This window comes from Oscarella lobularis, chromosome 7 (assembly GCF_947507565.1).
Source record: "Oscarella lobularis chromosome 7, ooOscLobu1.1, whole genome shotgun sequence".
Classification (NCBI taxonomy): Eukaryota; Metazoa; Porifera; class Homoscleromorpha; order Homosclerophorida; family Oscarellidae; genus Oscarella; species Oscarella lobularis.
This window is the reverse complement of record NC_089181.1, coordinates 249823-277509: the sequence shown is the minus strand read 5'-3', so window position 1 is coordinate 277509 and position 27687 is coordinate 249823. Positions and strand designations below refer to the sequence as shown.

Genomic DNA, 27687 nt, shown 5'->3' with positions numbered 1-27687 from the left:
CCTTAACGATTCGCTCGCGCGCGACTCGCCTCCGATCGCGAAGCAAAAAAAAGGAAGATAATCCGGGAAAACGAGCGTACCTCCCACATTGAGAAAAGATCAAAAAGCATTTCCGACCTGAACTCAAGACAAGAGACACAGACGACGAACGACAACATACAGAAATGACACACAGATAAACAAACAAACAAACAGAAAGGGGACTAATATTGCTATATACAGGGGGGGGGGGGGGGGGGGGGCTATGAGACGATGAATGAACTGTGATTGTCTTAGACAAAACTGTTCACTTCTCGTCCTTCGTCAAAGGCTGTCCTTTCGTCAGGATGAGGTGCTTGACTGCATTGCTATGCAACGCGACCTCAGTGCCACTTGCGTGGCGAAGAAGATCAGCTTTGAAAAGAGCGCGTATTGCTGCATCACAATTGACCTCTTCAAACTTGGTCTTCTTCTCACCCGCCTCAGTTCGCAAAACAGTGATCTCTTCCTTCTCCTTTGGACTTTCGGCGAGATGACGAATAATTCGATATTGAAACTCTTCCTCGGCTATCTTAGTGTGCGGCCAAAGACGAAAGACTTTGCACAAATCTGAAAAAGGTGAATTCTTCTGCTCCTTCAAGACTTTGGCAAACAGTTTCTCTTCTGTTGTCGCCTGTTTAACGTTGTCAGCTACATCATTGAGCAGGCCAATTCTTCCACCGGTCACGCAATTGTACACGCGATCGACATCGAAGCTTTTTCCCGCTGCTTGAAAACGCTTCATCAGATATTCCTTGGCCGCCTTTTCGCTGACGTCATTTGAAAGGATCATTTCAAGGCGAGATGAACCGCTCGTCGCGTACATGGCCTCAAAAGCTACCCCACTTGAATCAACCAGTATCCAGTGAATCTGACGATCATCAATTTGCCTTTTAGCTATTCCAATCATCCGGTGAAGTTCCGCTGTCTCCGGCCCTTGAAGATGAGAAGATGGCGGAAGATAAGGAAGCAGGTTGTTGACCCCGTCAATGATGATTGTCGTCAGTCGACCGTTTTTGTACTTCTTTGCCGATTTCGCCAAACGATCAGTCACTTGTTTAAGAGCTTCTTCAGGCGTTTGTTGGTCTGGAAATGGAGACTTGAGGTCAAAGAACCCAGCCCAAAAGCCCTTCATCACTGAAGCGTCATCCATGGAGAGGGCGTAAACAAGAGATTTATAGAGTGGCTTGTCTGCAGTGATGTAATGAACACCCTTGACTCCTTCCTTATGCAATTCGTCAACTACTTCCTTGATTGCCTGCGATTTTCCCGCTCTGTGGGGCCCAGTATAAACATGAAATTTTTTTGATGATGAAGGGTTCATGATCAGTTGCTTGATTCTCTTTTTCTCATCCGTTTGATCAATGCGATCCTCATCAGCAATGAAAGGTGCCGAATCTTCCATCATGGTGCCGGAAGATAAACGATACTCAAATAGGGCAACTTTTGCAAGATGATAGATGACATATGCCAGAAATGACAGGGATGTGACTGAGCCAATCCATTTCCAAGCTTCGTCATCTACATTAAACCCAGGAATATTTCTCTGAGATCTAGTTGTTAGTAATTTACTTCTCCATGAAGAAGAGGAGCCTTCTTTTCCTTTTCCAGAATTCGAATTCTCGCCTATAGGGATTAGCATAGTAAAGAGAGAACTAGTTACAGACTATTAAGTTAATACCACGTTGCACAAAGTCTACGCGTTCGATTTCCTCAAACTTTGAAGCCCCTTTCGAACCCGCGGCGGTGGCGGTGGCGGCAGGGGAAGTACCTACAAAAGGTCAACAAAAACAGGTTGAGCGTTGTACCACTGCAAAAAATTTCTACCCTCACTTTTTTGGCCATTTTCTGAAAAAAGTCTCCGAGTGGATAGTGAGAGACTTGGCTTTGCTCTTATGCAGAAGCCATTGAGAAGAGGCGGCCACTTGCTCAAAGCACTATACAACAATGAATAAGATACATTGACATATCAATCCAAGGCTTCACAAAATACCAGCGATTCAAACGAAACGGAATCATGCGGCAAATTGTTAATTCAATTCTTCAACGACCAAACTCCCTTAGAACCTCTTCCTAAAAATGATCAATCACAAACAATGGACCACTACTCTATATTGAATTTGATAAGACTGTGACATCACAAAACTACTCTCTTTTCTAACAAGAACTTGAATTGCAGCAAGCCAATCAGCTGCCAGTGCTTCACCTAGTGTTTTTTGCTTTCAAAGTGATAAGACCAGCAAAAGACCAGTGCATTAATTAAGTCATGGAGACTGCCTCGCTGCCGGCTGCGTGGCCAACACAAGTCCCGTCGTCGTAAGGTCACGTGGGTAATTAAATACTCGACTTTTAAACACTAATAGGTCATGTGCACCTGACGTCTTTCAAACGTCACTAAAAGCGCGCATTGATGACGTAAACGCATTACGACCTCGAGTGTCCACGTGCGGGCCCCCATTAACCCCAACAAGCATTCCTGCAAGTCGCAATAGGCCAACGGAAAGCTCTAAGTGTCAGGGAAAGCGGTTGCTGAGTAGTGGCGCGATCGAAAGACTACTGTACAGCGTGTACGTCAAAAACGCGGTTCGGCTCCTCACCTGCTTCAGACAAGAGTATCGAAAGGCCGAAAGGCGAAGAGTCGTCACCAGGACAGAAGAGGACCGTCGATCGCGACTCAAGGATCGAAGCGAGAGATCCGAGGCGAGTTGACGCCTGTTGACGCAATGGCGCAGTGCATGCGCACTCTGATGAAGATGATACCTACCTATTCGTTTCTGTCGAAAGCTCTCGTTATCCTTCTGCTCGCAGTCGTTGCTCGCTTTGCTTTCCATAGATTGTAAGAGACCTGTAGAGCTCAAACGCGGTAGCAAACGTTTCGTGCAGATGGCGCTCAGGCGTGTTTCGCATCGTCTACCGTCAAAAACCAGGTCCCTGCAGAGTGATACCAAGTAGGTAAACAAGACGTGCACCTGCACGCGAGCTGAGCTCGATTCCACAGTGAACGGCTCGGAAGACATCGCCCTTCTTCCCGACGGCGTTGCGATCATCTCGAGCGTAAGCGCGCGCGCGTCATCTAAACAACGAGCGCGAAAACTCTCTCTCTCTAAAAGGGCATACGCAATGTCGGAGATAGATACGGCATCGCGCTTCCACCTTGCGAAGGAAAACTCTACGCGTTCGACTTGAAAAAACCGACGACCGGCACACGAAATTCGCCTCGTCGAATCGGCGACGTTCGAAACGAAGAATTTCGTGCCGCACGGCATCTCACACTGGATCGATTCGCAATCGGGCGACGTCTTTCTTCAGGTCGTCAGTCATCCGACGTACGGCGATCGAATCGAGATATTTCGCCTGTCGTCGGACCATCACGTGGCGACGCACGTCAAATCGATAGCCAATCCGCTCCTCTATTCGATCAACGACGTCGCCGCCGTCGGCAAGGAGTCGTTCTACTACTCGAACGATCATTACTTCGTGGGAGGAAATTTGCGTAAAATCGAAGCTGTTCTCCAGTTGCCGTGGGGCAATGTTGGCGTATACGAAAAGAACGCGACTCGAATTCTCGACGCGAGCCTCGCCTATCCGAACGGAGTGACCCTGTCTCCTGATGGAAGGTAGGTACAGTGGAAATTACTTGTGAAGGGGGAGTGTGATCCTTTTTAGATATCTCTACGTTGCATGCTCCACCGCAGGCAGTCTTCTCATATACAGCAGAGATGCGAGCACCCAGACGTTGACCTTCCGCCAGGTATGAACCACAGAAAAAAAATTCGTTTCCTCGTCAATTTGTGTCTCTAGATGATTGACGTGACCAGTTGCTGCGATAACCTATTCGTCGAGGCAAATGGTCACGTTTGGCTGGGATGCCATCCGCGGTGTCTAAAAACGTTGGTACGTTTTCGTTCGAGGAGCGGTCTCTGCGACTCTCACGTTCTGCTTGTGAAACTCGGTCCCGAGTCGGAGGCAAAGGACGGGCCTCCGTTTCCCGATTACTCGATCGAGCAAATCTATTACGACGACGGACGCGAACTGAAAGCGTCCGCTGTCGCCGTTCACTACGAGGGTCGACTACACATTGGGTCCATTAACAACAATCTGCTCTACTGCGAAGCGAGAAGCCAAGGGACGTAGTAGCATTTCTTACAGTGAATCGCTTTTTGACTTTGCCGCCGCGTCATTCGATTTTAGCCACTAGTCTATGTTCCGTTGTACCCACCTAAAATAAAATTAGCGGTGATGACCGATGCAGACAAGGAATAAAAGATTTCATCGTACTTGTACTCGGAGCGACGTTCTTTTGTGTTGTCTTCTCCGCGAGTCCCGTAGAACGATTCGCTCGCGCGCGACTCGCCTTCTCAAATTCCAATTTACGATCGCGAAGCAAAAAAAAACCGGAAAACGAGCGTACCTCCCACATTGAGAAAAGATCAAAAAGCATTTCCGACCTGAACTCAAGACAAGAGACACACAGACGACGAACGACAACATACAGAAATGATACACAGACAAACAAACAGAAAGGGGACTAACATTGCTATATACAGGGGGGGGGGGGGGGGGGGGGGGGGGGGAGGCTATGAGACGACGAATGAACTGTGATTGTCTTAGACAAAACTGTTCACTTCTCGTCCTTCGTCAAAGGCTGTCCTTTCGTCAGGATGAGGTGCTTGACTGCATTGCTATGCAACGTGGCCTTAGTGCCACTTGCGTAGCGAAGAAGATCAGCTTTGAAAAGGGCGCGTATTGCTGCCTTACAATTGACCTCTTCAAACTTGGCCTCCATCTCACCCGCCTCAGTTCGCAAAACAGCGATCTCTTCCTTCTCCTTTGGACTTTCGGCGAGATGACGAATAATTCGATACTGAAACTCTTCCTCGGCTGTCTTAGTGTCCGGCAAAAGATTAAAGACTTTGCACAAATCTGAATAAGGCGAATTCTTCTGCTCCTTCAAGACTTTGGCAAACAGCTCCTCTTCTGTTGTCGCCTCTTCAACGTTGTCAGCTACATCATTGAGCAGGCCAATTCTTCCACCGGTCACGCAATCATACACGCGATCGACATCAAAGCTTTTTCCCGCTGCTTGAAAACGCTTCTTCAGATATTCCTTGGCCGCCTTTTCGCTGACGTCATTTGAAAGTATCATTTCAAGGCGAGATGAACCGCTCGTCGCGTACATGGCCTCAAAAGATACCCCACTTGAATCAACCAGTATCCAGTGAATCTGACGATCATCAATTTGCTTTTTAGCTATTTCAATCATCCGGTGAAGTTCCGCTGTCTCCGGCCCTTGAAGATGAGAAGATGGCGGAAGATAAGGAAGCAGGTTGTTGACCCCGTCAATGATGATTGTCGTCAGTCGACCGTTTTTGTATTTCTTTGCCGGTTCCGCCAAACGATCAGCCACCTCATCAAGAGCGTCTTCAGGCGTTTGGTCTTTTGGAAACGGAGACGTGATGTCAAAAAGCCCAGCCAAATAGCCCTTCATCACAGAAGCGTCATCCATTTTCAACGCTCTAACAAGAGATTTATAGAGTGGCTTGTTTGCAGTGATGTAATGAACACCCTTGACTCCTTCCTTATGCAATTCCTCAACTACTTCCTTGATTGCCTGCGATTTTCCCGCTCTGTGGGGCCCAGTATAAACATGAAATTTTTTTGATGATGAAGGGTTCATGATCAGTCGCTTGATTCTCTTTCTCATCCGTTCGATCAATGCGATCCTCATCAGCAATGGAAGGTGCCGAATCTGCCATCATTGTGCCGGAAGAAAAACGATACTCAAATAGGGCAACTTTTGCACTATGATAGATGACATATGCCAGAAATGACAGGGATGCGACTGAGCCAATCCATTTCCAAGCTTCTTCATCTACATTAAACCCAGGAATATTTCTCTGAGATCTAGTTGTTAGTAATTTACTTCTCCATGAAGAAGAGGAGCCTTCTTTTCCTTTTCCAGAATTCGAATTCTCGCCTATAGGGATTAGCATAGTAAAGAGAGAACTAGTTACAGACTATTAAGTTAATACCACGTTGCACAAAGTCTACGCGTTCGATTTCCTCAAACTTTGAAGCCCCTTTCGAGCCCGCGGCGGTGGCGGTGGCGGCAGGGGAAGTACCTACAAAAGATCAACAAAAACAGGTTGAGCGTTGTACCACTGCAAAAATTTCTACCCTCACTTTTTTGGCCATTTTCTGAAAAAAGTCTCCGAGTGGATAGTGAGAGACTTGTCTTTGCTCTTATCCAGAAGCCATTGAGAAGAGGCTGCCACTTGCTCAAAGCACTATACAACAATGAATAAGATACATTGACATATCAATCCAAGGCTTCACAAAATACCAGCGATTCAAACGAAACGGAATCATGCCGCAAATTGTTAATTCAATTCTTCAACGGCCAAACTCCCTTAGAACCTCTTCCTAAAAATGATCAATCACAAACACAATGGACCACTACTCTATATTGAATTTGATAAATAAGACTGTGACAGCACAAATGTGACAGCACAAAACTACTCTCTTTTCTAACAAGAACTTGAATTGCAGCAAGCCAATCAGCTGCCAGTGCTTCACCTAGTCTTTTTTGCTTTCAAAGTGATAAGACCAGCAAAAGACCAGTCGTCGTCGTAAGGTCACGTGGGTAATTAAATACTCGACTGTTAAAAACAATAATAGGTCATGTGCACCTGACGTCATTCAAACGTCACTAAAAGCGCACATTGATGACGTAAACGCATTACACGTGTACGACCTTGTGTCCACGTGCGGGCCCCAACAAGCATTCCTGCAAGTCGCAATAGGCCAACGGAAAGCTCTAAGTGTCAGGGAAAGCGGTTGCTGAGTAGTGGCGCGATCGAAAGACTACTGTACAGCGTGTATGTCAAAAACGCGGTTCGGCTCCTCACCTGCTTCAGACAAGAGTATCGAAAGGCCGAAAGGCGAAGAGTCGTCACCAGGACAGAAGAGGACCGTCGATCGCGACTGGAGCGGTTCAACGATCGAAGCGAGAGATCCGAGGCGAGTTGACGCAGTGGCGCAGTGCATGCGCACTCTGATGAAGATGATAAATGTCGTTTCTGTCGAAAGCTCTCGTTATCCTTCTGCTCGCAGTCGTTGCTCGCTTTGCTTTCCATAGATTGTAAGAGACCTGTAGAGCTCAAACGCGGTAGCAAACGTTCCGTGCAGATGGCGCGCAGGCGTGTTTCGCATCGTCTACCGTCAAAAACCAGGTCCCTGCAGAGTGATACCAAGTAGGTAAACAAGACGTGCACCTGCGCGCGAGCTGAGCTCGATTCCACAGTGAACGGCTCGGAAGACATCGCCCTTCTTCCCGACGGCGTTGCGATCATCTCGAGCGTAAGCGCGCGCGCGTCATCTAAACAACGAGCGCGAAAACTCTCTATAAAGGGCCTACGCGATGTCAGAGATAAATACGGCTTCACGCTTTCACCTCGAGAAGGAAAACTCTACGCGTTTGACTTGAACGAACCGACGACGGCGCACGAAATTCGCCTAGTCGAATCGGCGACGTTCGAAACGAAGAACTTCGTGCCGCACGGCGTATCGCACTGGATCGATTCCCAATCGGGCGACGTCTTTCTTCAGGTCGTCAGTCATCCGACGTACGGCGATCGAATCGAGATATTTCGCCTGTCGTCGGACCGTCACGTGGCGACGCACGTCAAATCGATAGCCAATCCGTTTCTCTATTCGATCAACGACGTCGCCGCCGTCGGAAAGGAGTCGTTCTACTACTCGAACGATCATTACTTCGAGGCAGGACATTTGCGTAAAATGGAAGATATTCTCCAGTTGCCTTGGGGCAATGTTGGCGTATATGAAGAGAACGCGACTCGAGTTCTCGACACCAGCATCGTCTATCCTAACGGAGTGACCCTGTCTCCTGATGGACGGTAGGTACAGTGGAAATTACTTGTGAAGGGAGGAGTGTGATCCTTTTTAGATATCTCTACGTTGCGTGCTCCTCCACAGGCTATCTTCTCATATACAGCAGAGATGCGAGCACCCAGACGTTGACTTTCCGCCAGGTAACGAACCATAGAAACTATTCGTTTCCTCGTCAATTTGTGTCTCATAGACGATTGACGTGACCAGTTGCTGCGATAACCTATTCGTCGAGGCAAACGGTCACGTTTGGCTGGGATGCCATCCGAGGTGTCTAAAAACGTCAGAATGTTTTAAGTCAACGAGCGGTCTCTGCGACTCTCACGTTCTGCTTGTGAAACTCGGTCCCGAGTCGGAGGCAAAGGACGGGCCTCCGTTTCCCGATTTCTCGATCGAGCAAATCTATTACGACGACGGACATGAACTGAAAGCGTCCGCTGTCGCCGTTCACTACGAGGGTCGACTACTCATCGGGTCTGTTATTGACAATCTGCTCTACTGCGAAGCGAGAAGCCAAGGGACGTAGTAGCGTGTTTTTTCGACTTTGTTTCGCCGCGTCATTCGATTTTAGCCACTAGTCTTTTTATAGCTATGTTTTCCGTGTGCTCCACGTTGTGCATTGCACCCACCTAAAACTAAAATTAGCGGTTGATAAAGGAAGTTTGACCTATGCAGACCAGAAAAGCTGGCGCATTCGTTTCCCACACTCTCACTGTCCAGTCGTCTGAACACGTCACGAGACGAGTATTTGTAACCTAGGAAACAAACCCGCGCTGACGAGACGGACACGAAAAATCATTTGGAAGACCTCGAGAGCTTGCACTGATCCAGTGTGCCCTTGCAGAGATCGAACACAGGAGCCGCTGACTAGACTCCATTCCTTTACTTGATTATCGCTGGGTGTGCCATTAGACCAGAAATGTCAAAAATCATTTTTTCTCTCCGTACCTGCCTCCCGTGAAAAAATGACTATCGCTCACGGCAACTGCGTGCACGGGACCCTTGTGAGCAGCGGGAAAGTCCGCGACGCTGTCGCCGGACGACGCGTCCCAGAGTCGGACGTCGCCGTTGACGGAACCGCTGATTATCAAGTCCACCCGCATCTAAATAGGCAAGAAACCTTTAACTATATTTAACGATAATAAAGCGTTCCGTAGCCTACCCTGCATGAAATAACGGCGTTCTTGTGACCACGCAACACGTGCAGACATTCGCCTGACTTGACGTCCCAAATCTTGAGCGTCCTTAGGCAAAGAGGAGAATGAAAAATTACTACAATATCTTCGTTGGTAAGAAGATCCCACTTGTCTGCAGATCCACTGACGATCCATTGCCCGTCATAGTCCAAGCAGTTCACGTAGGCTAAAAGATACAGCGTTCATCATCATAAATAAGTCTTCGATCCAATTAAAATATGCGTACTATCGTGAGCGACAATGACTCGCTCGCAAAGCCACGTTACCGTACTCCACACGCGCAGCGTGCAGTCGTGCGAACCGGTGACCCTGTCAAAAATTCAACAATCAATATATTCAAGTTGTCGGTTTCATTTTTGTAGCGTACAGGCAATCTTGAAGCAATTTCATGCAAGAGACGCAGCCTCGGTGTCCCCACAGCGTTCGCAACTCGCTAAACCGACTTACGTCCCAAACGACGCATGTCGTGTCCCATGATCCCGTAACAATTTTTTCGTCGTCGAACTGAACGCACCGAACTCCTCCCTATATATAATCATATTATTTATTTCTCCCTCCCTCCCTCCCTTGTGATGATGCTGACCTTGTGACCGCAAAGAACAGCCACCTCTCTGCCACTTCGTATGTCCCACACTCTATTGATCGACGTCGTCATCATCAAAATTATTTAAATAACTGATTTTTTGGTACCGCAACGTCCTGTCTAGCGATCCCGTCATAATTCTTCTCGTGTCCAGTTGCGCGCACACAACCGCGTCCGAGTGACCCTTGAATTTCAAACCGTGAAAACAGAACTGATTTCAATTGAGTCAATAACTCACCTGCAGTAGTCGAACATTTCTAACATCGATCATGTCCTCTCCATCAGACAGTTCTTCGCCATCAGCGACGAATATTCCCGCTAGTTGCAGCAAAAGCGAAGCGCCGGTCCGAATCTAAGAAGAGATACAGATTCTCTGACGTGCGTACACAGTTGTCGTACGGAGGACGCCTTCTCCTCCGGTCTGACGTCCAACGCAACCGAAACGACCTTCGGCTTTTCTCGCCTTCGCGCTTTCGATTTGAATTTTCTCTTTGAATTCGGTAGCGCCACCACGTCTTGACTCTTGACGTCGATGGAGAAGTCGACGGCTGTCAAACCCACTGCCGCCGCCGCCGCCGCCGCTTCGCGACGACGTTGAGCAGCCGATCCAAAAAGCCTTCTTTTGACTTCGGCGTCGTCGCCCCGTGCATTGTCACTGGTCGCAGCAGAGAGACGTCCAAATGATTCGAAACCTCAAAATACGCCTCCTAGAACGCCGTCGAGAAAACAGTCGATATGGGTCACCTCCAGTCAATCGTCGGCTTCCGTAGCTCTGCGAAACCGCCGACGATTGGGTCACCCCTTTGATTTCTAAGCGAAGAATTCCGCTGCGTGGACTACAATCTAAACCAAAACGTTCTCACTTCCAATCAAGACTAGAGTCCTTAGATCCAATTCGGATGGATCAACGTCGAGCGGCTCTTCCTCTTCTTCCTCCTCCTCCTCGGTGTTTGTTGACTGGTTCTTTCCTGCGTTCAAGTTGAGATGAAGTCAACGACTATTTTTTGCACGTACCCAAAGTCTCTTGGTCATCCGTAGATGTCTGATTCTGATAGAATAAAGACATTTCTTCGTAGGCTTTGCGCCAGTCTACTTGTCGACCCTTTCCAGCATCTTCCAGCGCTTTTGTTAGGTTATGAATCCCTCTAGCCGTACCTAAGAAAACGTGTTCTCTTCTATAGTAATTTTGCATATCTTGAAGGCTGGACCTAATTGATGAATTCTCGTTTTCCACTGGCGACTGATGAGAGACAAATTACGCCACCTCTGGCACACGTGACCGCATCTGTATACGCTGGCGGCGTCCAAGTGGGAAAAGATGACGAGAAGAATAGCGTCCGGCAACGAATCGATGTTCGTCAAGTCGTGCAACCTAAAAAATCCGGACGTCTCTCTCTTTGACAAAACAGTTGAAGGGGTGGTGATCACCTCTGAAAGAGACATTGTACAAAAAACGTCGTTTGCTCTTCGTCGCAACACTTTAGTAGAGCCTGGAGCACTTGGGCTCGGTGTACCTCGCTACAACTCTCAATCCACTAAGGAGAGAATTATCATCATGGACAAATATAGGTTGTATTATAAGTTATATTCTCTCTAATCCCACTACGGTATCCATCTTTTTTTTCTCACCTTCCACATTTCTCTAATCTGCAATTTAAAATGCTCCGCCAAACGACGACGATTCGGATCGACGAAATACGAATTCATCGCGACGGCGCCGGAATCCCAACGACTTCTCGTCTTCCATACGTTCGTCGGCGAAAAATACTCGTCCGATTCGACGTCGAGCGCGTCCGAACTCGTCCTCGACGCCGCGTACGAGGGCAAGTGATCGTGATCGGCTCGACCTCTCAGCGGCAAAGGGGGAAGGGAAATTTTTTCGAGCGATAAACTACGATCGACGTTTTTCTCCTCTTTCCACTCGATCGATCGGCGAATTGTCCACGCGAGCGACTCCGACTCGCGACGCCGCTTCGGTTTGTCTTCGCTTTGCTTGGGATTCGTTAGAATGGTCCACGTTTTCGAGCGACGCAGTAGAAACGATCGATCGCTTCGTCGCGGCGGCGGCGGAGGCTCTTTCGGTCGAGGACGACGACGGAGCGGCGCCGACGGATAGACGCCCGTTAGCGCTGCGACGAAATCGCGATGGAAGACGGGTTCGAGCGCAGATGAGAGTCGTTCGAGGTGATGCGACGAACAGCGATTCGTTACGCCGCAGAGGAGAATTCGTTGTTGCCACGGGCGCCATTGTACGAAACTAGCGCACGTTTTCTTCACAAAATGACTGTGCGACACGTCGAGAAGAGCGTCCGTACCGCTGCTTGGAGCCGCCATTGTGGCGGAGAATCTCCAAGGGCAACGAAGCGTAGCGCACGTCGGTCGCGATGACAAAACCAGTTGTTGTGATCTTTCTCGCGCTCTTCTCCGGCTTCTCGGGTGTGAATGCCGATCTCCTGCAAGTTTCCATAAATACGGACGCATCGTTCTACGTATCCGTTGGAGCGAACTTATGGTTAGCTAATTCGTGGTACGGAATCCACTGCAACGGCGAATGGTACACAACCCAACCTGGACCCGGAAAACGACTCGAACTTCGCGGCACTACCCCATCAAACGGCGTCGACATCATAGGACCGTTCTCCGAAATCATATTCATCTGGCGAGCGGACGTCGTCGAATGGCGAACGGCGCTACGACGATACGAAGACCAGTCGGCATTCGCCGTCTTTCGACAGGAATTCACCGACGGCTGTGCGAGCGGCATGCCGACAGTCGTCGGCGACACGTACGCGACGGGAATCGTCGACGCGTCGAGCGCCTTTCCGTCGTTCGACGTGCATTTGAACGGGACGAATGTGCCGTCGCTCAACTATCTCACTTTTGCCGATATCGACACGCGCGGAACGTATCTCGGTCGCGCGTGGGACGGAACGTATCGCGGCGGGACGCGCGGCGGATTGCCGCTCGTTCTGTACGATCGCAATAACACGGCGCTCGTATTGAGTCCGCTCGACAATTTTCTCCAGTCGATTCTCGCGTCGAATCGCGGAAATCTCGCCTTCGGCATGAACGGGAAGACGGCTCACGTTCCGCGTCGATACAACGTCTCCTTTCTGCTCTACGCGTCCAATCGAAGCGTCAATGACGCTCTCAGGGGCTGGGGCGACTTGCTACTGGTCTACTATCGAAAAGCTCGAACGGCTATCGACCAGAACTTAAGCTTGCAGAAACTGGGTTACGCTACCGACAACGGAGCCTTCTACTACTATCTAACAGAAAAGGGTAAAACGTACGAAGAAACCCTGCTCGATCTGGAATCCTATTTTAATGAGACCAAGTTACCGGTTGCTTACCTTATGTTAGATTCGTGGTGGTATCCTAAGGCAGATGACGGAGGATGTCTGCTTTGGGAGCCGATGAAGAGTGTTTTTCCAAACGGAATGAGCGTGCTAGGCAAGCCGCTCTGGTTGCACTCGCGATACTTTTCTCCCCAGTCACCCTACAAAGATAAATACGACTTCGCGTCGTCTGATTCGACGAGTCATCCGTGCTTACTCCCACTCGACGACGCCTTTTTCCGCGACATCATGCAAACGGCGAACGCTTGGCCGCCCCATCCCGCCGGCATGATCGTCTACGAACAAGACTGGATGGCCGAAGTGATGAAACGAATGAACTATACATACAGCGAACCGACGGCGGCTGAACGGTGGCTCCAGGCGATGAACGCCGGTGCCGAGTCGACAAACGCATCGCTCCAGTGGGACACCGCCTATCCGAGTCAGATCATGTTCAGCGTTGCCGTCAGTCGCGTCACGCAGGGCTCCGCCGGGTTCGACTATCAGCCGGGTAGTTCTCAGTGGGACGACGCGCTGCACGATCTTCTCTTCGATGCCGTCGGACTCGTGCCGTGGAAGGACACGTTTTGGACGACGGAGTATCAGCCCGGCTGTCCGTCGTCGTATTCAACGTGTCGCGAACCGAATCCCGAGCTTCAGACGCTCGTCTCGCTGCTCAGCACCGGGCCCGTCAGTCCGGGCGACGCAATTGGACGTGCCAATGTATCGCTCTTGAAACGAACGTGCATGTCCGACGGCACGCTTCTCAAGCCCGATCGACCTCTTCTGCCGATGTCGAGAGTGTTTGTTGAATCGTTTGAGACGCTGGTCTGGCCGCGAGTTCTCGTTACCGAGGCGCAGCCGTTCACGCAAGCGAGCGCCGATCACCTTATTTGGTACTATATATTGGCTGCTGATTTGAAGGCGGATTTCGTTGTATATCCGGACGATCTTGCCGACGGCATGGCTCTGAAGTCACTCGTTGCAGTTCAGCTGATGTCGGTTGACGGAGAAAACGGTTTATCCGACGACGTGAAAGTTATTCAATTCAGTAATGATCATCCTTTGAAAATTGCCGCCGCAAGTGCCGCTCATAACGACAGTTTAGTTTCTTTTACCTTTTATCTGATTTCCCAACGGCTAGCCAGTGGCCACGTTCTCCTAGGCGAATTGGCGAAATTGGTGCCTCTAAGTCGGCAACGCGTTTACTCTGTTGACAGTCACGGCAGTTCCACGCTGGACATCGGATTGCGCGGAGTGATCAACGAGAAAGTCGTCTTTTCGCTGATTCAGCCCAATTCGACAGAAGTGGATTCAGTAGAATGCCTGTTTGCAGACGAAGAATCCATGACTATTGAATGCGAAAGTGCAAATTGCAAATGCAAAACTGTTACCTTTTCGAGAACAATCTGACAGGCTCATGCACTGACGAACTTGTAAAATTCAAATCTAGTTATTTTACCAGAGTCGTCCCTCACCCCATAGCGTGACTCCGCTGCGTCCGCAGTAGATGAACCGAGTGCGAATTCGATCTACAATGATGGCGAATCATCCACGCGAGCGGATTTCGACTCGCAATCGACGCCATTTCGGCTTTTCTTCGGATGGGGATGGACGCCCGTTAGCGCTGCGACGAAATCGCGATGGAAGCGCACGTTTTCTTCACGAAATGACCGTGCGACACGTCGAGAAGAATCTATGAAGCGTAGCGCACGTGGCCAGCGCACGTAGTGTGGTTGAAGTTGGTTGACAGGTTGGGAATCGGCGTGTCCCGTCCCCGTTCGCTGGCTTGCCGTCAAACTCTAGGGGCAATGCATTTTTATTAATAAATGCGCTTTCTAAAAAATCAAGGTGTAAAGACGACTGTCTCCCGTAACTAAAACTTGTTATACTGCAATAGCAACTAGAACGGAACGGAGAGAATGAACACGTACGCAGATAAACAGGCAAGTCGACGCACAAACTAAAATCACAAATCAACGAACAAAGGTTTCTTGCAAATCTGATAAAACGATTAGAACCGAGTCCTAAATATTGGAAAGTGTGGAAAGCAGCTTAACCGTATGGGAAGAAGACAGTGTGAAAAGGAGAGAGATTAAAATAACGAATCAGCGCCTGTGATCCCAAGAGGCGTACATCCACTGGGGCTGCGAGGCGAGTCGATCAACGGCGCGCAGTACCTCTTTCGCCGCCGACCCGACGTCACTTAGAACGATCGTCTGATCAACGTAGTGACCGAAATGAGCGTCAATGTAGCGAGCTTCGTTCTGCTGTCTCTTCAAAGTTTCATCCTGCACAAGAAAAAAGACGACGATGCTAAACGAAGACGCGAAGAACCGCCGCGCTTTCTCACCGTGCCATTCGCCGCTGAATGACCATTCGTCACCGGCGTCGGTCCGTGATCACCCGGCCGAACGAAAATCGTGTACGGCTTTAGGTCGCTCTGCTTCATCAGCTTCAACGCCTGGAGAAACGTCAAATAAACGATCTTCGGCCGAGACTGGGGGTTATACTCGCCTTCTGATGAAGAGAAAGGAGGCAGACGCGGCCTGATTCTACGATGCTGCGAATGCTTTCCGTCCGCGTGCCGTAGTAGTTTCCGTTTAGTTCTCCGTATTCGACGTATGAATTACTCTTGTAGTCTCTTTCCATTTGATCCTTGGTTACGAAACGATACAGATCGCCGTCTCTCTCGTCTAGCCTCATGGGTCTCGACGTTTCTAGAGGATCAGTGCCTTTTTTCCCCCCTCCTCGCGAATCTCTTTTCTCCCGTTACCTGGCAACACGCTCGCAAATTTTTGCTCGTCGAGCGAGATTAGGTGTTGAATGATGGAACGAGTACCAATTCCGTCGGGTCCTACAATAATTGATTAAATGACGACGGCATTGAGGAGATTCAAGTACGTAACGAACCGATGAAAACAATAGGACGCCTGTGCCGAGGATCAGGGTTGACTTTGATCACCTGCTCGTAGGGAGGAACATCATCTTCATCGTTTCCATATCCCACTAGGAGAGAAAAGCAGCGGAGACGTTTTGCCCTAGTTTCTGGACTATCAACTTTCCGTACCAACGCTATCTCCAGGACGATACAGATGTCGCCTCTTTTTGCTCTTCTTTGGAACGCAGGAACCTTGAATAAAAGTGCCCGTGCAATGACGTAAGTATCTCGTAAACACGACCTACCCTTCTTCTTTTTCTTCCTATTCGGTCTGCCAAACTCGTCGTCATCATCATCCGGACGGACTTTAGGTGTCATGGCTTGCTTCCTATGTGAGAACACTTCTATGAGCCCAGCCCGTAAGTAAATGTACGGTCCAAATAAAATTTAATTGACCCCCAGGGCCGTGTCCCTCTTCTCAAGTCTAACCTTTCGTGCTGTTCTCTACCGGGTACGAGACCGGCGAATTCCCTGGTGACGTCGTCAGCCAGAGTGGCCTGCGCAAGAGCTCATTTCAAAGCGAAACAGGAAGAAATTCGCTCTCCATCGTACCTGCCACCAAAAAGCGTCTGACTGGTTATAAATATGCAAAATGTCGCCCGTCTTGAAAGCCAAGCCCAGCTCGTCGCAAGGAATGTAGGGATCGTTTGTGGGATCGTAACTGAAGTTAGCTTTGACAAAAATCTAGACGTTAGATCCTCAAGCGAAAAGTTCACACGCCTTCAAACGCAAACGCACCTCTGTTTGATCTGGCGGAGAATCGTTGAAGCCTGTCGGTTTCAAAGCCAAATCAACGGGTCCAGGAGCAGCTCTCTGCGCAGAGAAATTAAAAAAAAACAGTAACGGATGTACCGACTCCAAATACCATTAGACCGGCAACGTCATCAATGGATTTGCCTTGAACCGGCTTTCGGTTGATCTGAAGAATCTCGTCGCCTTCCCTCAACTCACCTGAGAACAAGACAGGTGCAAATGTCGTTTTCGAACACTAGAAACGTTTCGCGAAAACTACCTAATTTATCTGCCTTGCTGTTTTTCATTATGCGCGATACGAAGACTTTGTCGTCGTCGGTTCGAACAGTCACTCCCTAAATCGCATCAAAAAGAAAACTGCAGGGATTTATCAGCAAGAAAAAATAAGAAACTTACAATAGGGTCGTTTCCCGTGCGAGGAATGCGCACAATCCGCATGGGCTCTTTCATGTCGACAGGCGACGCGACCTCGATGTCCGGCGCTGATTTGACAGGCTCTATCAAGTCAAGACCGGGAGCCCTTTCGTCGATGGGCAGCGGAGCTTTTTCAACGAGTCCTTCCAGAACGGGCGTCGGTGGAGCGAAATCGCGATCGGCGATCCTGTCGTGAGCGTAGCAGACGCCCTGCGAAAAAAAACAATTGTCGCGTTGTAAACATTGAATATGTCATATATAAGAAAATCTCTTTCTTTACCTGAAAGTGAGGATTCATCAGAAGAGCAGCCAATTCGTCAGCTTCCGTCGTTTTACCCTTTTCCGCGGTCGCCCGAGTCTAAAACAGCGGATTTGACGCATTGAGTGTATGCATTTATAACACTAACATCGTCCAATAGAGATCGAGCGCGACTGACAACTGGCTTGGGCCCATTCTCGCTTGATACTTCAATGACGCGATTGTGAACCTTCATGGCACTGGAGAACTCGGGACGAGCAATGTACTCCTCCAGAAAACTGATGTCAAATTCTCCCGGCTCCTCCGCATTGTACTTCGATTTAATGTGAGCGAGACTGGCGAGCAGCGGCTCCACGCCTTAGAGAAGAACGCCGCTGTAACGGTGACCCTTATTATAGGAGGACCCTTTCTAAACTACCTTCGTATCTCTTGAACTTTCCGCCTTCCACCGAACTCTCGTCGTCCCACGCGCTGCTGCTGATCTGTCTCGCCGGCCGAACGACAGGCGACGACGCGTCGTTTACCGATTCTACGACGTCCGCTTCTACCACGACCGCCGCCTCCGTCACCTCCTTCTTTTCCGGTGACGGCGAGTTGGATCGCTCGTCCCGATTCTCGGCCTGCGCCCAGATGTTTTCGATTTCTCGTTTCGTACGCAACTTCTCCTCCTCCGTCAACGAATATCGCTGCTTCTCGTCCTCCGTCGCCTTCAGTTCGTCGAGTTGACGTAGCGGCACCGACTCGACGGTCGTTACGGTGGTGACGGTCGCCACGGGGGCACGTTGGCGGCGTCCTTCGACTTCGTACTCGTCCGTGTCCGCTTCGCCGGTGACGGCAAAGCTGCTCTCTCCTTCGTCATCGCCCCATTCGTTGTCACCTGTCAATTTGATCCTGAGGAGATAATAAATAAAAACGATATCTTTCCCTAAACAGTTCCTTGCTATTCACCTGGGTTTTGGCGACGGTTTCTCTGACACGTCAACGAGCTTGTGGCTCACGGGACTCATTACGGTCGCCACGGCGGGAACGGCTTCGTCTAACTGCGTTTGAAATTTCAGAGACGGCGCCGCCGTTTCGATTTCTTCGCTTTCTCCGTCGCCCGACACGGCGAAACTGTCGCCGACGCCGCCTTCGCTCACCCACGATTCGTCTCCTTCGAGCCTACTATGTACCCAAACGAGTAAAAAATAATCCAACGTAGAAATTTCTTTTCCTCTTACGTTCTCGGCTCGCTTCTCGTCAGTTCGGCCGGCTCGGCGACAGCGACGTTTCGAACGAGAACGGCCGTCGCTCGCGGCGCCGGAATCGGCTGCGCTTTCTGCTCCACGACAATGACGTTCCCTCCGGCGGCGGGAACTCGTCGCGTTTGCCAGTGAAGACGCAACGACGATCTCTCATGCACATTGACTATCGTTGTATTGACTTCCTCAAATTCGCTCTCAGAGATGAACTCGCGATGACGACGTATCGGCTGCGAGACTGTCGTCGTCGTTGTAGTGGTTGTCGCCTCCGCTGCTTCCGGCGCCGCCGCCGCCGCCTGGTCGTCGTCGTCGTCGTCGCCCAAACGTTCAAGTTCGCCCCAATCTGGAGCCGACTCGACAACCGATTCCAACATGACGCTGTCTTGCGTCTCGTCGACGGGCGCCATACCACGCGTATCAAAGTCCGCCTCGCGAAGTGGAGCGGCAATCCTCATTCCTCGAACCACAACGTTGTCATCATCGCTATCTCGCCCGATCGATTCGCTGAGATCATTGTCGTCGTCTCCATCGCGATCCATCGCCTCGTCGACGCCCCAGTCCACCTTCACTTTCCCGTGCCGCGTTGCAGATATTACCTCCTCTGATTCCCCGTCCCCGTCCCCGTCCCCGTCGTCGACGTCCATAGGAGCGACGTCGCCGTTGCTCGTCGCCTTTTTCGCGAGCGGAACATTGGCGTCGTCTGATGAGGAGGAAGACGAGGAGGAAGACGAGCCTTCTCGTCCGTCGCGCTTCGTTCTCTCGTCGTTGTTGTCGCTCACCTCGCTCGACGTCCGTCTCTTTCTCTTCTTGTCGTCGAGAACGAAGCTCTCCAACGGCACCTCCTTTCGCTCGACGACATCCGTAACGACGACGGGTTCCGTTTGATCGACGATAACGGGAGCCGTGTGATCGAGAACCTGCGACGACGGACGAGCGGCGCGTCGAACGGTAACGGTTTCCGCCGTCGTGCCGGCGGCGACGGCACCGCTGCCGCCACTTCGAACGACTTCCGATACTCGTTCCCGCTGAACTCGAACCGTCCTCGACGTCACCTGAACGGGAACGGGAGCAAAAAGGCCGCCGGTGTAGATGATCAACCACGCGATTTCCTTCTTCGGTTTTGTTGACGTTTCGAAGTGACGCACGAGTTCGGCGCGCGTGACGTAGACGATTCGACGACTGCGACCCGATTGCAACGACGCCGGCACCTCTTCTTCTTCCTCGTGGCACGTCACTTCCGTTCGCGTGCGCTTCTTCGTTTGGAAGTGGACTTCGAGTGCGCGCGACGTTTTGTAGCGTTTCTTGACCGCTTCCGGTTTGCGCGGTGACGCCACCGGTGCCGTCGGGGTCCCGTCGCCGCGATCACTCGAGACGCTATCCGTTGCGGGGGCAGTGGTTTTGACGTCACTGTCATCCGTGAGGGAACCTGTCAAAAAAAACAAACAGACATGTTTTGATTTTTTTTTCGTGTGTTTTTTTTCTCTCTCTCTTCCTACCCGATCTGAGCATCGTTCGTCGCACGCCGAGAGTAATGCTCTTCTGCACGACGCACTATATGAGGAAAATTACATGCAATCCAGAACGCGCATCGTTGGGGTTTCGCTACGCACTTCGGTAATAAGCGAGACGACTTGACGATGATCGGCGTTGAGGACCGTTTGACCGTTCACCCAGAGAACGAGATCGCCCCGTCGCAGACCGGCTCTCTCAGCCGGGAGTCCTGCGAGACGCGATTTCCTTCGAGAATTGTTTTTCCCTTCGAGCGCTCCTGTTCTTACCTGATTGAACGCTGTCGACTTTCACTTGGAAACCTTCGTCTTTTCCGCCGACAACCGAAAAGCCGAATCGGTTTTCGCCGGGTCGCATGTCGACGCTGATCGCGATATCGCGGAAGACCTAAAGGGGGGCCCCCTAGCAATCGAATCCTTTTTCTCGTTTTTCTCGCGTTGTCATTACGTCGGATGCTCGCTTCGACGCGTCTCCGCTTGACGGTTTCGATCGCAAAACCTCTTCCCGCTCAACCTACGCAACATTCATTCATTCATTCATTCGTCATAGCCGCATTCCTTTGGTTCACTAAACAAATCGCGCGGTTCGCTTACCGTCGCCGGTCTCTCTTTCTCTGCGGTCGCGCTTTCAGGCCGATTCGCTTCCGCATGGTCGTTGGCCCGTCGAACGGCGTGACCGCCATTTTCCGAAAGAGCGCCGGGATCCTTTTTTAGCGCGATTGCCAACGATTCGCGACCGAGCGTCGCGTCGTCGTAATCGCTGCGTTCGAGCGCATGAAAGCCGCCGATCGGCTTATTCTCCTCCTGAAAAGAAAGAAACGACGATCTTTTTTTTTCGCAGTGCGATCGCATTCTTTCTCACGCCAGCCAGCGAATGGGGCCCAATCAGCTCCATGAACTTCTTCTCGTCGAGTTGGGGCCCCTCGTAGCCGCTAATCCGATTCGCAGCGCGTCCCAGCCAGTAAATCGTGATACAAACCTGTTAGAAGACACAAAAGACAAGCGGAACGCGATCGTTCGCGACTCTCGTATTCTTTGTTGACGCGATTTCGAATTACGTTGCGCAGGGTCCGCTCGTAGTCGCCTCGAATCGATCTACGAGTGCGAACAACGCCCCAACGTAAAAAATAGAGTCTCTCTCACTCTCGAACTCTATTATTACCCTCCTTTCGCCTCTTTGCGACGAGGAACGTCCTGCAGATCGCTCACGTCGAAGAGTTGGGATCCCTTTAGGCCCAATTCCTTACAGGCGTTGAGAAAGAACGAGACGTTTTCCTAGCGCGCGAGAGAGAAGGAAAACTAAAGCCTTAGCGCTGCGAAAAGGGAAGCGGGAGGGAGGTCCTCGCGGACGTCAACGTAAACATGGCCCGTTCTCGTTCCCTTGCATCCCCTCTAAAGCCGTCGGAAGCCCCTGAGACGGTCTCGAGGGTTCGAGCGTTGCTCTCACCCCGTCTGACGTCTGCCACGCCCTTTTCTCTCAAAGGACGCGTGAGAGATCTCTTCGAATTCGTTACGCGTTTCGCGTTTAGGAGGAGCGGGGGGTTTTTTTTTCGATCGAAGGCTTACCATGTAGCACATTGTCGTCGGAATCGTGTTGATTTTCCTCACGACGCCCGGCTTGAGTCGATTGACGAGTCTGGCACACGCGCAGGCGAGATGACCGAACGCGCTACGGCTTTGGCGATCGTCGAATATTCTGGGCTTACTTGCAGAGGAGAATTCCGTCTTGAAGGGACGCTTTGAAGCGAGAACTGCGGAACTTCTCTTCGGTCACTTCCTGGCGTTCGGACGACGAAAAGGAAAAGAGCAAAAGTAGTCGTTCGTCGCTCGATTTCGCGTCATCTCGCTGCTCACCTCGATCCATCGCTTCGCTTCGGCAAGAGCCAAATCGGTTTCGAAAGCGCTCTGGTTCGAAAAGCTCCCCGAATCGCGTTCGCGCGATTGCGAATGTACGGAGTTCATTTCGCAGTATCTTTTTTGATCGATCGCCAACAGGAAGAAAGCAATAGAGCGTGCCTGCAGCGCTAACAGTCGTTCTTTTGACAGACGAAGACTCGATGGAGTACAGCGTCGGCGCTCTTTGGCAATTAGTCCAGCGATCGCCGATTGGCTACAAGTCGGTCCGGGTATGCCCGGCATGCCTCGTCGGGAAGAGGACCCGTACGTCACTGTCTGTTCTGGCATCCCTGGTTCTGGTTCCCATGGATCTGAAAAGCGGATATGATTATCGCAGACATTTAAAATCGGAACCAGCCGTAGCACCGAGTGGCTAACATATGACATCACCACTAAAGCAAACTGTTGCGAAATCTTGATGAGACGCCTTCTAACCCACTATTGTTTAATTATTATATTTCGCGCGAGTCTATTTTCTAGACAATACGTGTTTGTGCCAACTTTGCTGTAAAAGATAGCACTCGTCTTCGCAACTTACCCCAACGCCAAAGCCCAATTAGGACTACAATAACAAAAATTAGAGAAATAAAATAAGGAGTATCCTTTCCTGGATTATCCAACGCCGCAGAATTACTGCTGCAACGCCTCAGCTTGGATCGAATTTGAGCCACATTTTCTGCAGGCACGAACGTCCTTCCCGACTCCACGAGTAACTCGGGTCGCAACGAGTATAGGTGCACATACGCAGCAAAAAATCCAGCACCGAGACCAGATGCATGAGATGAGCATCCGTCTTAACACCCCCCAAGAAAAAAACAAATAGAAGGGCTGGGTTCTCTCAGACAAAAGACATACCTGATAGAATCCTATCAACCAACAGCTTTCGTTGCCTCTCATGTTTATCAATCTCCCTCACTTCCGCTTCTGAATAATCGTCCTCATAGTCAGGGATACCAAGGTTAAAGCAACCACTCTCATTCTGCCATGCAAGCACCATGCCCAACCACTTGGGCCGAAGCACTTGAAAGAACCCAAGCGGTCCACAGATGGCAATCGACTCGAGAAACAAGTCCCTAAAGGAGACGTCCTTTTCCAACTTTCCGCTCTCTTCCGCCTTGACCATTTCCACGTAAACACGACTGCACTTCTCCATTTCCAAATCGCTCCAGGACTTTTCGAACTTTTCGAGTCGTCGCTGAAAAACCCCCTCGCATCCCATCCGACGAGCGAGCGACAAGTAAAGCAACTGGTGAGTGACATGATATCCGTTCGTGTCTTCCAATACCATCGACTTCAAACAGTCGTCGGTCGTCGAACACGGCTCTTTCCACTTGCCCGTGCCCAATAAACCCGTCATGCACAAATCGCTCTTCTCTTCGTCAAACATCTCGTCTTCCTTTATTTTCGTTTTTTTGGCGAATTCTATTTGACGGTCGTCGAGTTTTCGAATTTGATAGCGGAATTTTTGAAATTGCCACGCTTCTTTCAAAACCGGTCGAAAGTTCTTGAAGTAGTCTCCTGCCGATTTGGCGAGCAATGGCACGGCGTCGGACGATATCGATTCGGCGACGCCGAGCAGATCGCGTATTCGATTCGTCAATTCGGGCGAAAATCGGTGTTCCGTTGACGTTAGAAGAGATTTCAGCTCGCCTGTGATAAAATCGTGCTCGTGGGAGTCGTGTATCGGCTTGTGTTGCGCTACCTTCGCCCATTCTCACGCCGAAAACGCCGTCGAGGTTGAGATCCTTTCGCGTTCTGCTCATATATCGTAGGAGACACTCCAATCCGTCGATGGCGTCGTATTTCGACGGAAACGACCAATCGTCGGCGTCCACGCGAACGAGATAGAGAAAAGCAAAGAGACAAACGCGCCACATCCTGGACTCCTGGTTTTGATGTTGACACGTGAACTTTGTGAGACGGTGAGATCTCTGGTGAGATGAGATGAAGCCAGCGGCGTATTTGGTTATCATTTGCTGCAGCTGCGTGATTGGCACGATTTTCTCCACTCCAAGCGACGAATGGCCTGCAGCCGAAACGGTTTATCGTGCAATTGACGGCGTTCTGAGTTTCTTCGAAAGGAATCGCAACAGCTTGGTCTTAGACGTTCTCGCTGGCATTCGCGTTGCAGAAAGTGAGTCTTCACATCGAAACCAAAAAAACTAATCACCTCCTCGTAGAACAACTGAATTTGACGAAGAAATTTCTCGATAACGACGACTCGTGGTCGTCGAACATTTCATCGATGTTCGACCGCGTTCGAGCGCTCGGCGAGCTGGTATTCAACGTCGCGAAGAACGCCAGTAGCAGGTACTTTGCAAAAATGGGCGGAGTCGTGGTTCGCCCCTTCTACGCCACGTCGTCTCTCGATCGTCCCGTCGACGTCGACTCGGCTTGGAAGAGCGCGCACGTGCCACCCGAGGTAATGACGACTAAGATGAGCTATCAAAGCGATCGCTGTCTGTCGGCGATTGCGAACGGATGTCGCATCGAGGACGCGTGCTGGAAGACGATGACGTCATACGGAGTATCCGGTTATGCGTTGACGCACGAGGTTCTTTACTTGATATTGGGCCACACGTTCGACGGATGTTTTTCGAAAATGAAAACGTTGTCGCAGGATGACGGCGTCGACATCGATCGCATGGAGACCGTTCTCTGCTCGAACGTCTATCTTGAGATGGTGGAGGCATATCCCAGGTGGATCGAGCCCGGGATGGGCGAAGATCTCTTTATGGAGCAGGGGATGATTTGCTCTCTGCTCGGCTTCGGCGACGTTTTGAAGCCCGAGTGGCTCCACTTTATGCTTCGATTGCAGCGTAACGACACCGGCTGTTTTGGCCCCTCGGACGGGCGGCACTTTCATAGTGGATCTGCGAATGAGAGCCGCAGAACGCGTCGAGCTGAAAAGGAGCTAGAACGTGAGAACCCAGTCCTTTAGGCCGAAAATGTCACCTTATCTTTTGCAGATAACTGCATGGTACACATGAGCTCTGTCGGCTTGGGGCTTCTATCAGTGTATCTGCGTCGTTTGCTCACTTTGGAGACACCAACAACGACTGGGTCGCCGGTGTCTGATGATTCGAATACCTTGCTTTGGATAATTGTCTACTCAATCTTCGGTTGTCTTGCCGTCGTCGTGCTTACGGCTGTAATGGTGCGACCCAAGGTGTGTTTCAGTCGCAGCAAAGCAAAAATTGTTTTGTAAAAAATGAAACCCAGATATGAAGTATTTTGTAATAAACTACTTACTTGACCTTTCTCAGTTTAAAAACGAAAACTCCGCTGAGCAAAAAGTAACAAGCAGCTAAGACAAAAATTAGCTTGTAGCCTAAAGACAAAGCGCAGTGCGTCTTCTGGAAGTGATCGACGATTGATCCTGCTATAGGAGCTGCGAGGAGTTGCGGCAAAACCAAAGACTATAAAGAAAAGGACGAATGAGTTCATTTATTTACAACACGCCTTCTTCCCTAAGCGCTTTATACCTGATGCCATACTGCCATATCATTGCCCTTCGTCTCCTCATTGGGCAAAACGTCAAGGAGAAGAGCAAAGTCAACGGTAACGTACAAACCGTAGCCTATACCAATCACTGAAGCTACAACGACGGCGCCGACAAAAGAAGTGACCCAGGTCAAGAAGCCAGCTGAAGCCAACGACAAAATAAGGGCTATACAAAAAAAAATACCGCAATGACCAATAGACTCATTTTTTCCCTACTTGATGCCAAAACGAAGATTTTTCGGCGTTTGTAACGATCAGACAAGTGGCCCGTGACTCCACCGCTAAAAGACAGTCTACTCCTCCTCGGACGACAATGACAGAATAAAAATTGTGATTACCACGCGCCTCCGAGAACCATCAGTGGTAACATGGCCAATCCTGTGGCTCGTTCAGGCTTCATGCAACCGGAAAGAATAACCACGTCCGATATCCAGTAGTATATATACCTGGGAACAAAGCATCGTAGGGAGGGCAAGACAATTGCATTTATGACGTTACATACATCAAAACTGTGTAAACTCCCATTTGCATGAGAAAACGAGTGATGAAAACCCATCGAAAATCGTGATCTACGTAAAGAGAGAGAAAGAGAGAGGGATAAAATGAGATTTACTAATCCACTATTGGACAAAGGAGGAACCTTTTAGTGGTCTGATAAAGGAAGAGCCAATCTTTTTGGCAGTCAATCGAGGAAGCTTAGTCATGCTTGCAGTTGACTTTTCGTTTGCAGAACAGACCGCTATCATGACTGACACCAGTAGAAATACTGCGATGACACTGTATGTAGCCAAAATTCCAAAATCCTAAAACAAACAATAATCGGATAATATACTCCTAACATCAAATGTTACCCTGAGAAAAATGTTCCACAAAGCACCAGTCCCATAGCCAAGCAACGTCATCAGACCATTTAAACCCGAACCAAAACCTATTGTTTAATTTAGAAACACCATAATTGTGCGCTTCATGCGAGACGTTGCCTCTCAGATGCTGCGGCGTCATGTCGGCAATGAGACCATTGTAGACAACGCTGAGAGTCGCATAAAGGCCAAACACAAGAAAGTAGACCACGAAGTAGACGCCTATACAGTTACTCCGTTCCGAAGTGATCTTTTTCATAGCGCTCTTGCCACTTACCGTAGTGAAGCATGTCTGGTTCCGTGGTGTCATTGGTGTCATTCGACTTTTGGTACTTTGTGTTCTCGCAGACGGGTTTTTCGGGTTGGCAGTTGCTAAATCCAGAGACCCTCATCAAAAGCAATACTGCACGTGTGACACGTGCCTCGAATTGACTGCATGGTCTTCGTAAGGAGGAAAGTTGGGAGCCGCCCACGCCAAGCCAAATAAGAGAACGCTGAATGCAACAGAGTATTCTACACGGTATTAATTGCTTTCCCAGTTTCGCTGACCATTGAACAACGACCACTACCGCCATGATAGGCGTTCTTTTTCCAAACGTCGACTGAAGGCGATCGCTAATAAGCAAAAATTAAATTTGATTTTTTTTCAATCATTTTCTCGGTACCTGAACATTCCCACTAGAGGACTAATAAACACAGTCAAGACTGGGGAAAGGAGGAGAAGGAGGATTGAATAAATGGAAGAGTTGTACGAGAAGTACCCACCCGCTCCTGATGCATTCAAAAGAGCGAGATGCAGTCCTTTGTGCTTGTCGCCTACGAGAGCCAACACCTGAGCTGGAACGACTGAAAGAGAGGGCGTGTCTTCACTTTCGTTTATCTCTATCTAGATGTAGTTACCTCCTACGGACAGTAGATAGACTAGGAAAGACATTCCAAACATAGCGAAGTTGAGAAGGACGAGTCTAAAGGAAAAGGCATCGATTGACGGCGATGATGTGTGCGAATCTTTGCTTGCGGACTTTCGTCTTGTCGTCTCGCTCGCCGGATGCGCTTTCTTTTCCTTTCTCGAACCGATAAACGGATTTCTAGCGCGTTCGGAACGAAATAACGTCGGTCGACTGTGTCCTAGTTTTCCTTACTCGTCGTTTTCAAGTGTACTGTCGTCGTCGTCGCCGCTGTGGCGCGTATCGAGCGAGACTTTCTCCATGCTTTCACTTTTTCCCTGTACGGGGCACCAGTGCACGTGCGCCTACGTCATACGGAAG

The 27687-nt window shown here is 50.0% G+C and overlaps 8 protein-coding genes across 10 annotated transcripts; 3 read left to right on the top strand and 5 right to left on the bottom strand.

The window, feature by feature from the left end:
• Window positions 1–61: 61 nt before the first annotated feature.
• LOC136189668 (uncharacterized) lies at window positions 62–7077 on the bottom strand. Of its 3 annotated transcripts, XM_065977692.1 has the most exons (7): window positions 2988–3107; window positions 2616–2928; window positions 2012–2091; window positions 1852–1955; window positions 1700–1789; window positions 1591–1644; window positions 62–1539 (listed from the first exon to the last, which is right to left on the bottom strand). In XM_065977692.1, the coding sequence occupies exons 3-7, from the start codon at window positions 2035–2037 to the stop codon at window positions 287–289; spliced, it is 1527 nt and encodes a 508-aa protein (XP_065833764.1). In that variant the 5' UTR covers window positions 2038–2091; window positions 2616–2928; window positions 2988–3107; the 3' UTR covers window positions 62–286. The 3 variants fall into 3 exon arrangements, with proteins under 3 accessions (XP_065833764.1, XP_065833766.1, XP_065833765.1); XM_065977694.1 differs by lacking the exons at window positions 2012–2091; window positions 2616–2928; window positions 2988–3107 and adding exons at window positions 6362–6441; window positions 6927–7077; XM_065977693.1 differs by lacking the exon at window positions 2988–3107 and having other exon boundaries at window positions 2616–2940.
• Window positions 3214–4273, top strand: LOC136189012 (serum paraoxonase/arylesterase 1-like; the record flags this gene model as incomplete). The annotated part of the gene is made up of 3 exons (XM_065976855.1): window positions 3214–3635; window positions 3685–3769; window positions 3820–4273. Coding segments are annotated over 3 exons (840 nt in total), but the record flags the coding sequence as incomplete, so codon positions are not given.
• On the top strand, window positions 6803–8620 carry LOC136189671 (serum paraoxonase/arylesterase 1-like). The gene is made up of 6 exons (XM_065977696.1): window positions 6803–7159; window positions 7207–7271; window positions 7322–7377; window positions 7429–7934; window positions 7985–8069; window positions 8120–8620. Exons 1-6 carry the CDS (start codon window positions 7089–7091, stop codon window positions 8450–8452), a joined length of 1116 nt encoding a protein of 371 aa, XP_065833768.1. The 5' UTR covers window positions 6803–7088; the 3' UTR covers window positions 8453–8620.
• Window positions 7612–12084, bottom strand: LOC136189667 (uncharacterized). Its single transcript, XM_065977691.1, has 19 exons — window positions 11335–12084; window positions 11134–11240; window positions 10914–11077; window positions 10720–10860; window positions 10569–10673; window positions 10450–10515; window positions 10105–10397; window positions 9944–10057; window positions 9813–9889; window positions 9706–9757; window positions 9490–9647; window positions 9349–9431; window positions 9231–9288; window positions 9089–9170; window positions 8875–9029; window positions 8735–8822; window positions 8604–8681; window positions 8252–8555; window positions 7612–8200 (listed from the first exon to the last, which is right to left on the bottom strand). Exons 1-18 carry the CDS (start codon window positions 12037–12039, stop codon window positions 8484–8486), a joined length of 2598 nt encoding a protein of 865 aa, XP_065833763.1. The 5' UTR covers window positions 12040–12084; the 3' UTR covers window positions 7612–8200; window positions 8252–8483.
• A 2760-nt stretch (window positions 12085–14844) lies between these two features.
• On the bottom strand, window positions 14845–22224 carry LOC136188813 (uncharacterized). The gene is made up of 29 exons (XM_065976604.1): window positions 22014–22224; window positions 21866–21936; window positions 21726–21795; window positions 21322–21434; window positions 21218–21254; window positions 21022–21138; window positions 20754–20963; window positions 20608–20673; window positions 20430–20547; window positions 20262–20371; window positions 20148–20202; window positions 18631–20077; window positions 18359–18574; window positions 17829–18301; window positions 17559–17767; window positions 17432–17509; window positions 17134–17361; window positions 16997–17072; window positions 16850–16935; window positions 16723–16797; window positions 16537–16668; window positions 16414–16481; window positions 16230–16312; window positions 16114–16176; window positions 15957–16052; window positions 15820–15900; window positions 15561–15763; window positions 15397–15507; window positions 14845–15334 (listed from the first exon to the last, which is right to left on the bottom strand). Exons 1-29 carry the CDS (start codon window positions 22119–22121, stop codon window positions 15152–15154), a joined length of 4983 nt encoding a protein of 1660 aa, XP_065832676.1. The 5' UTR covers window positions 22122–22224; the 3' UTR covers window positions 14845–15151.
• A 262-nt stretch (window positions 22225–22486) lies between these two features.
• On the bottom strand, window positions 22487–24530 carry LOC136188824 (UPF0764 protein C16orf89 homolog). The gene is made up of 3 exons (XM_065976615.1): window positions 23758–24530; window positions 22911–23705; window positions 22487–22848 (listed from the first exon to the last, which is right to left on the bottom strand). Exons 1-3 carry the CDS (start codon window positions 24026–24028, stop codon window positions 22532–22534), a joined length of 1383 nt encoding a protein of 460 aa, XP_065832687.1. The 5' UTR covers window positions 24029–24530; the 3' UTR covers window positions 22487–22531.
• Window positions 23966–25354, top strand: LOC136188826 (UPF0764 protein C16orf89 homolog). The gene is made up of 3 exons (XM_065976619.1): window positions 23966–24189; window positions 24236–24976; window positions 25025–25354. Exons 1-3 carry the CDS (start codon window positions 24000–24002, stop codon window positions 25261–25263), a joined length of 1170 nt encoding a protein of 389 aa, XP_065832691.1. The 5' UTR covers window positions 23966–23999; the 3' UTR covers window positions 25264–25354.
• Window positions 25268–27666, bottom strand: LOC136188821 (uncharacterized). Its single transcript, XM_065976612.1, has 16 exons — window positions 27562–27666; window positions 27442–27507; window positions 27320–27384; window positions 27185–27265; window positions 27085–27124; window positions 26969–27034; window positions 26842–26913; window positions 26697–26791; window positions 26540–26641; window positions 26411–26487; window positions 26200–26362; window positions 26062–26128; window positions 25898–26005; window positions 25776–25840; window positions 25541–25725; window positions 25268–25474 (listed from the first exon to the last, which is right to left on the bottom strand). The coding sequence occupies exons 1-16, from the start codon at window positions 27627–27629 to the stop codon at window positions 25304–25306; spliced, it is 1491 nt and encodes a 496-aa protein (XP_065832684.1). The 5' UTR covers window positions 27630–27666; the 3' UTR covers window positions 25268–25303.
• Window positions 27667–27687: the final 21 nt, after the last annotated feature.

Excerpts from the sequence above, each read along its gene's own strand:
- LOC136189671 (XM_065977696.1), top strand. The coding sequence starts at position 7,089 with ATGTCGTTTCTGTCGAAAGCTCTCGTTATCCTTCTGCTCGCAGTCGTT. Across the intron at positions 7,935-7,984 it reads ACCCTGTCTCCTGATGGACG|ATATCTCTACGTTGCGTGCT; the intron begins GTAGGTACAGTG and ends GATCCTTTTTAG. Across the intron at positions 8,070-8,119 it reads AGACGTTGACTTTCCGCCAG|ACGATTGACGTGACCAGTTG; the intron begins GTAACGAACCAT and ends TGTGTCTCATAG.
- LOC136188824 (XM_065976615.1), bottom strand. The coding sequence starts at position 24,028 with ATGATAACCAAATACGCCGCTGGCTTCATCTCATCTCACCAGAGATCT. Across the intron at positions 23,706-23,757 it reads CGGCGTGAGAATGGGCGAAG|GCGAGCTGAAATCTCTTCTA; the intron begins GTAGCGCAACAC and ends ATTTTATCACAG. Across the intron at positions 22,849-22,910 it reads GGTTGATAGGATTCTATCAG|ACGGATGCTCATCTCATGCA; the intron begins GTATGTCTTTTG and ends GGGGGTGTTAAG.
- LOC136188821 (XM_065976612.1), bottom strand. The coding sequence starts at position 27,629 with ATGGAGAAAGTCTCGCTCGATACGCGCCACAGCGGCGACGACGACGAC. Across the intron at positions 27,266-27,319 it reads CTATCTACTGTCCGTAGGAG|TCGTTCCAGCTCAGGTGTTG; the intron begins GTAACTACATCT and ends CCTCTCTTTCAG. Across the intron at positions 26,129-26,199 it reads CTTTATCAGACCACTAAAAG|ATCACGATTTTCGATGGGTT; the intron begins GTTCCTCCTTTG and ends CTCTTTACGTAG.
- LOC136188826 (XM_065976619.1), top strand. The coding sequence starts at position 24,000 with ATGAAGCCAGCGGCGTATTTGGTTATCATTTGCTGCAGCTGCGTGATT. Across the intron at positions 24,190-24,235 it reads TGGCATTCGCGTTGCAGAAA|AACAACTGAATTTGACGAAG; the intron begins GTGAGTCTTCAC and ends ACCTCCTCGTAG. Across the intron at positions 24,977-25,024 it reads AGCTGAAAAGGAGCTAGAAC|ATAACTGCATGGTACACATG; the intron begins GTGAGAACCCAG and ends TATCTTTTGCAG.
- LOC136189667 (XM_065977691.1), bottom strand. The coding sequence starts at position 12,039 with ATGGCGGCTCCAAGCAGCGGTACGGACGCTCTTCTCGACGTGTCGCAC. Across the intron at positions 10,861-10,913 it reads AACGAGAATTCATCAATTAG|GTACGGCTAGAGGGATTCAT; the intron begins GTCCAGCCTTCA and ends ACGTTTTCTTAG. Across the intron at positions 10,516-10,568 it reads GACTCTAGTCTTGATTGGAA|AAATCAAAGGGGTGACCCAA; the intron begins GTGAGAACGTTT and ends TTCTTCGCTTAG.
- LOC136189668 (XM_065977694.1), bottom strand. The coding sequence starts at position 6,387 with ATGATTCCGTTTCGTTTGAATCGCTG. Across the intron at positions 1,790-1,851 it reads TTCAGAAAATGGCCAAAAAA|GTACTTCCCCTGCCGCCACC; the intron begins GTGAGGGTAGAA and ends GACCTTTTGTAG. Across the intron at positions 1,645-1,699 it reads CGTAGACTTTGTGCAACGTG|GCGAGAATTCGAATTCTGGA; the intron begins GTATTAACTTAA and ends TAATCCCTATAG.
- LOC136188813 (XM_065976604.1), bottom strand. The coding sequence starts at position 22,121 with ATGAACTCCGTACATTCGCAATCGCGCGAACGCGATTCGGGGAGCTTT. Across the intron at positions 20,078-20,147 it reads ACGAACGATGCTCAGATCGG|GTTCCCTCACGGATGACAGT; the intron begins GTAGGAAGAGAG and ends TTTTTTTGACAG. Across the intron at positions 16,482-16,536 it reads CAGACGCTTTTTGGTGGCAG|GCCACTCTGGCTGACGACGT; the intron begins GTACGATGGAGA and ends GCTCTTGCGCAG.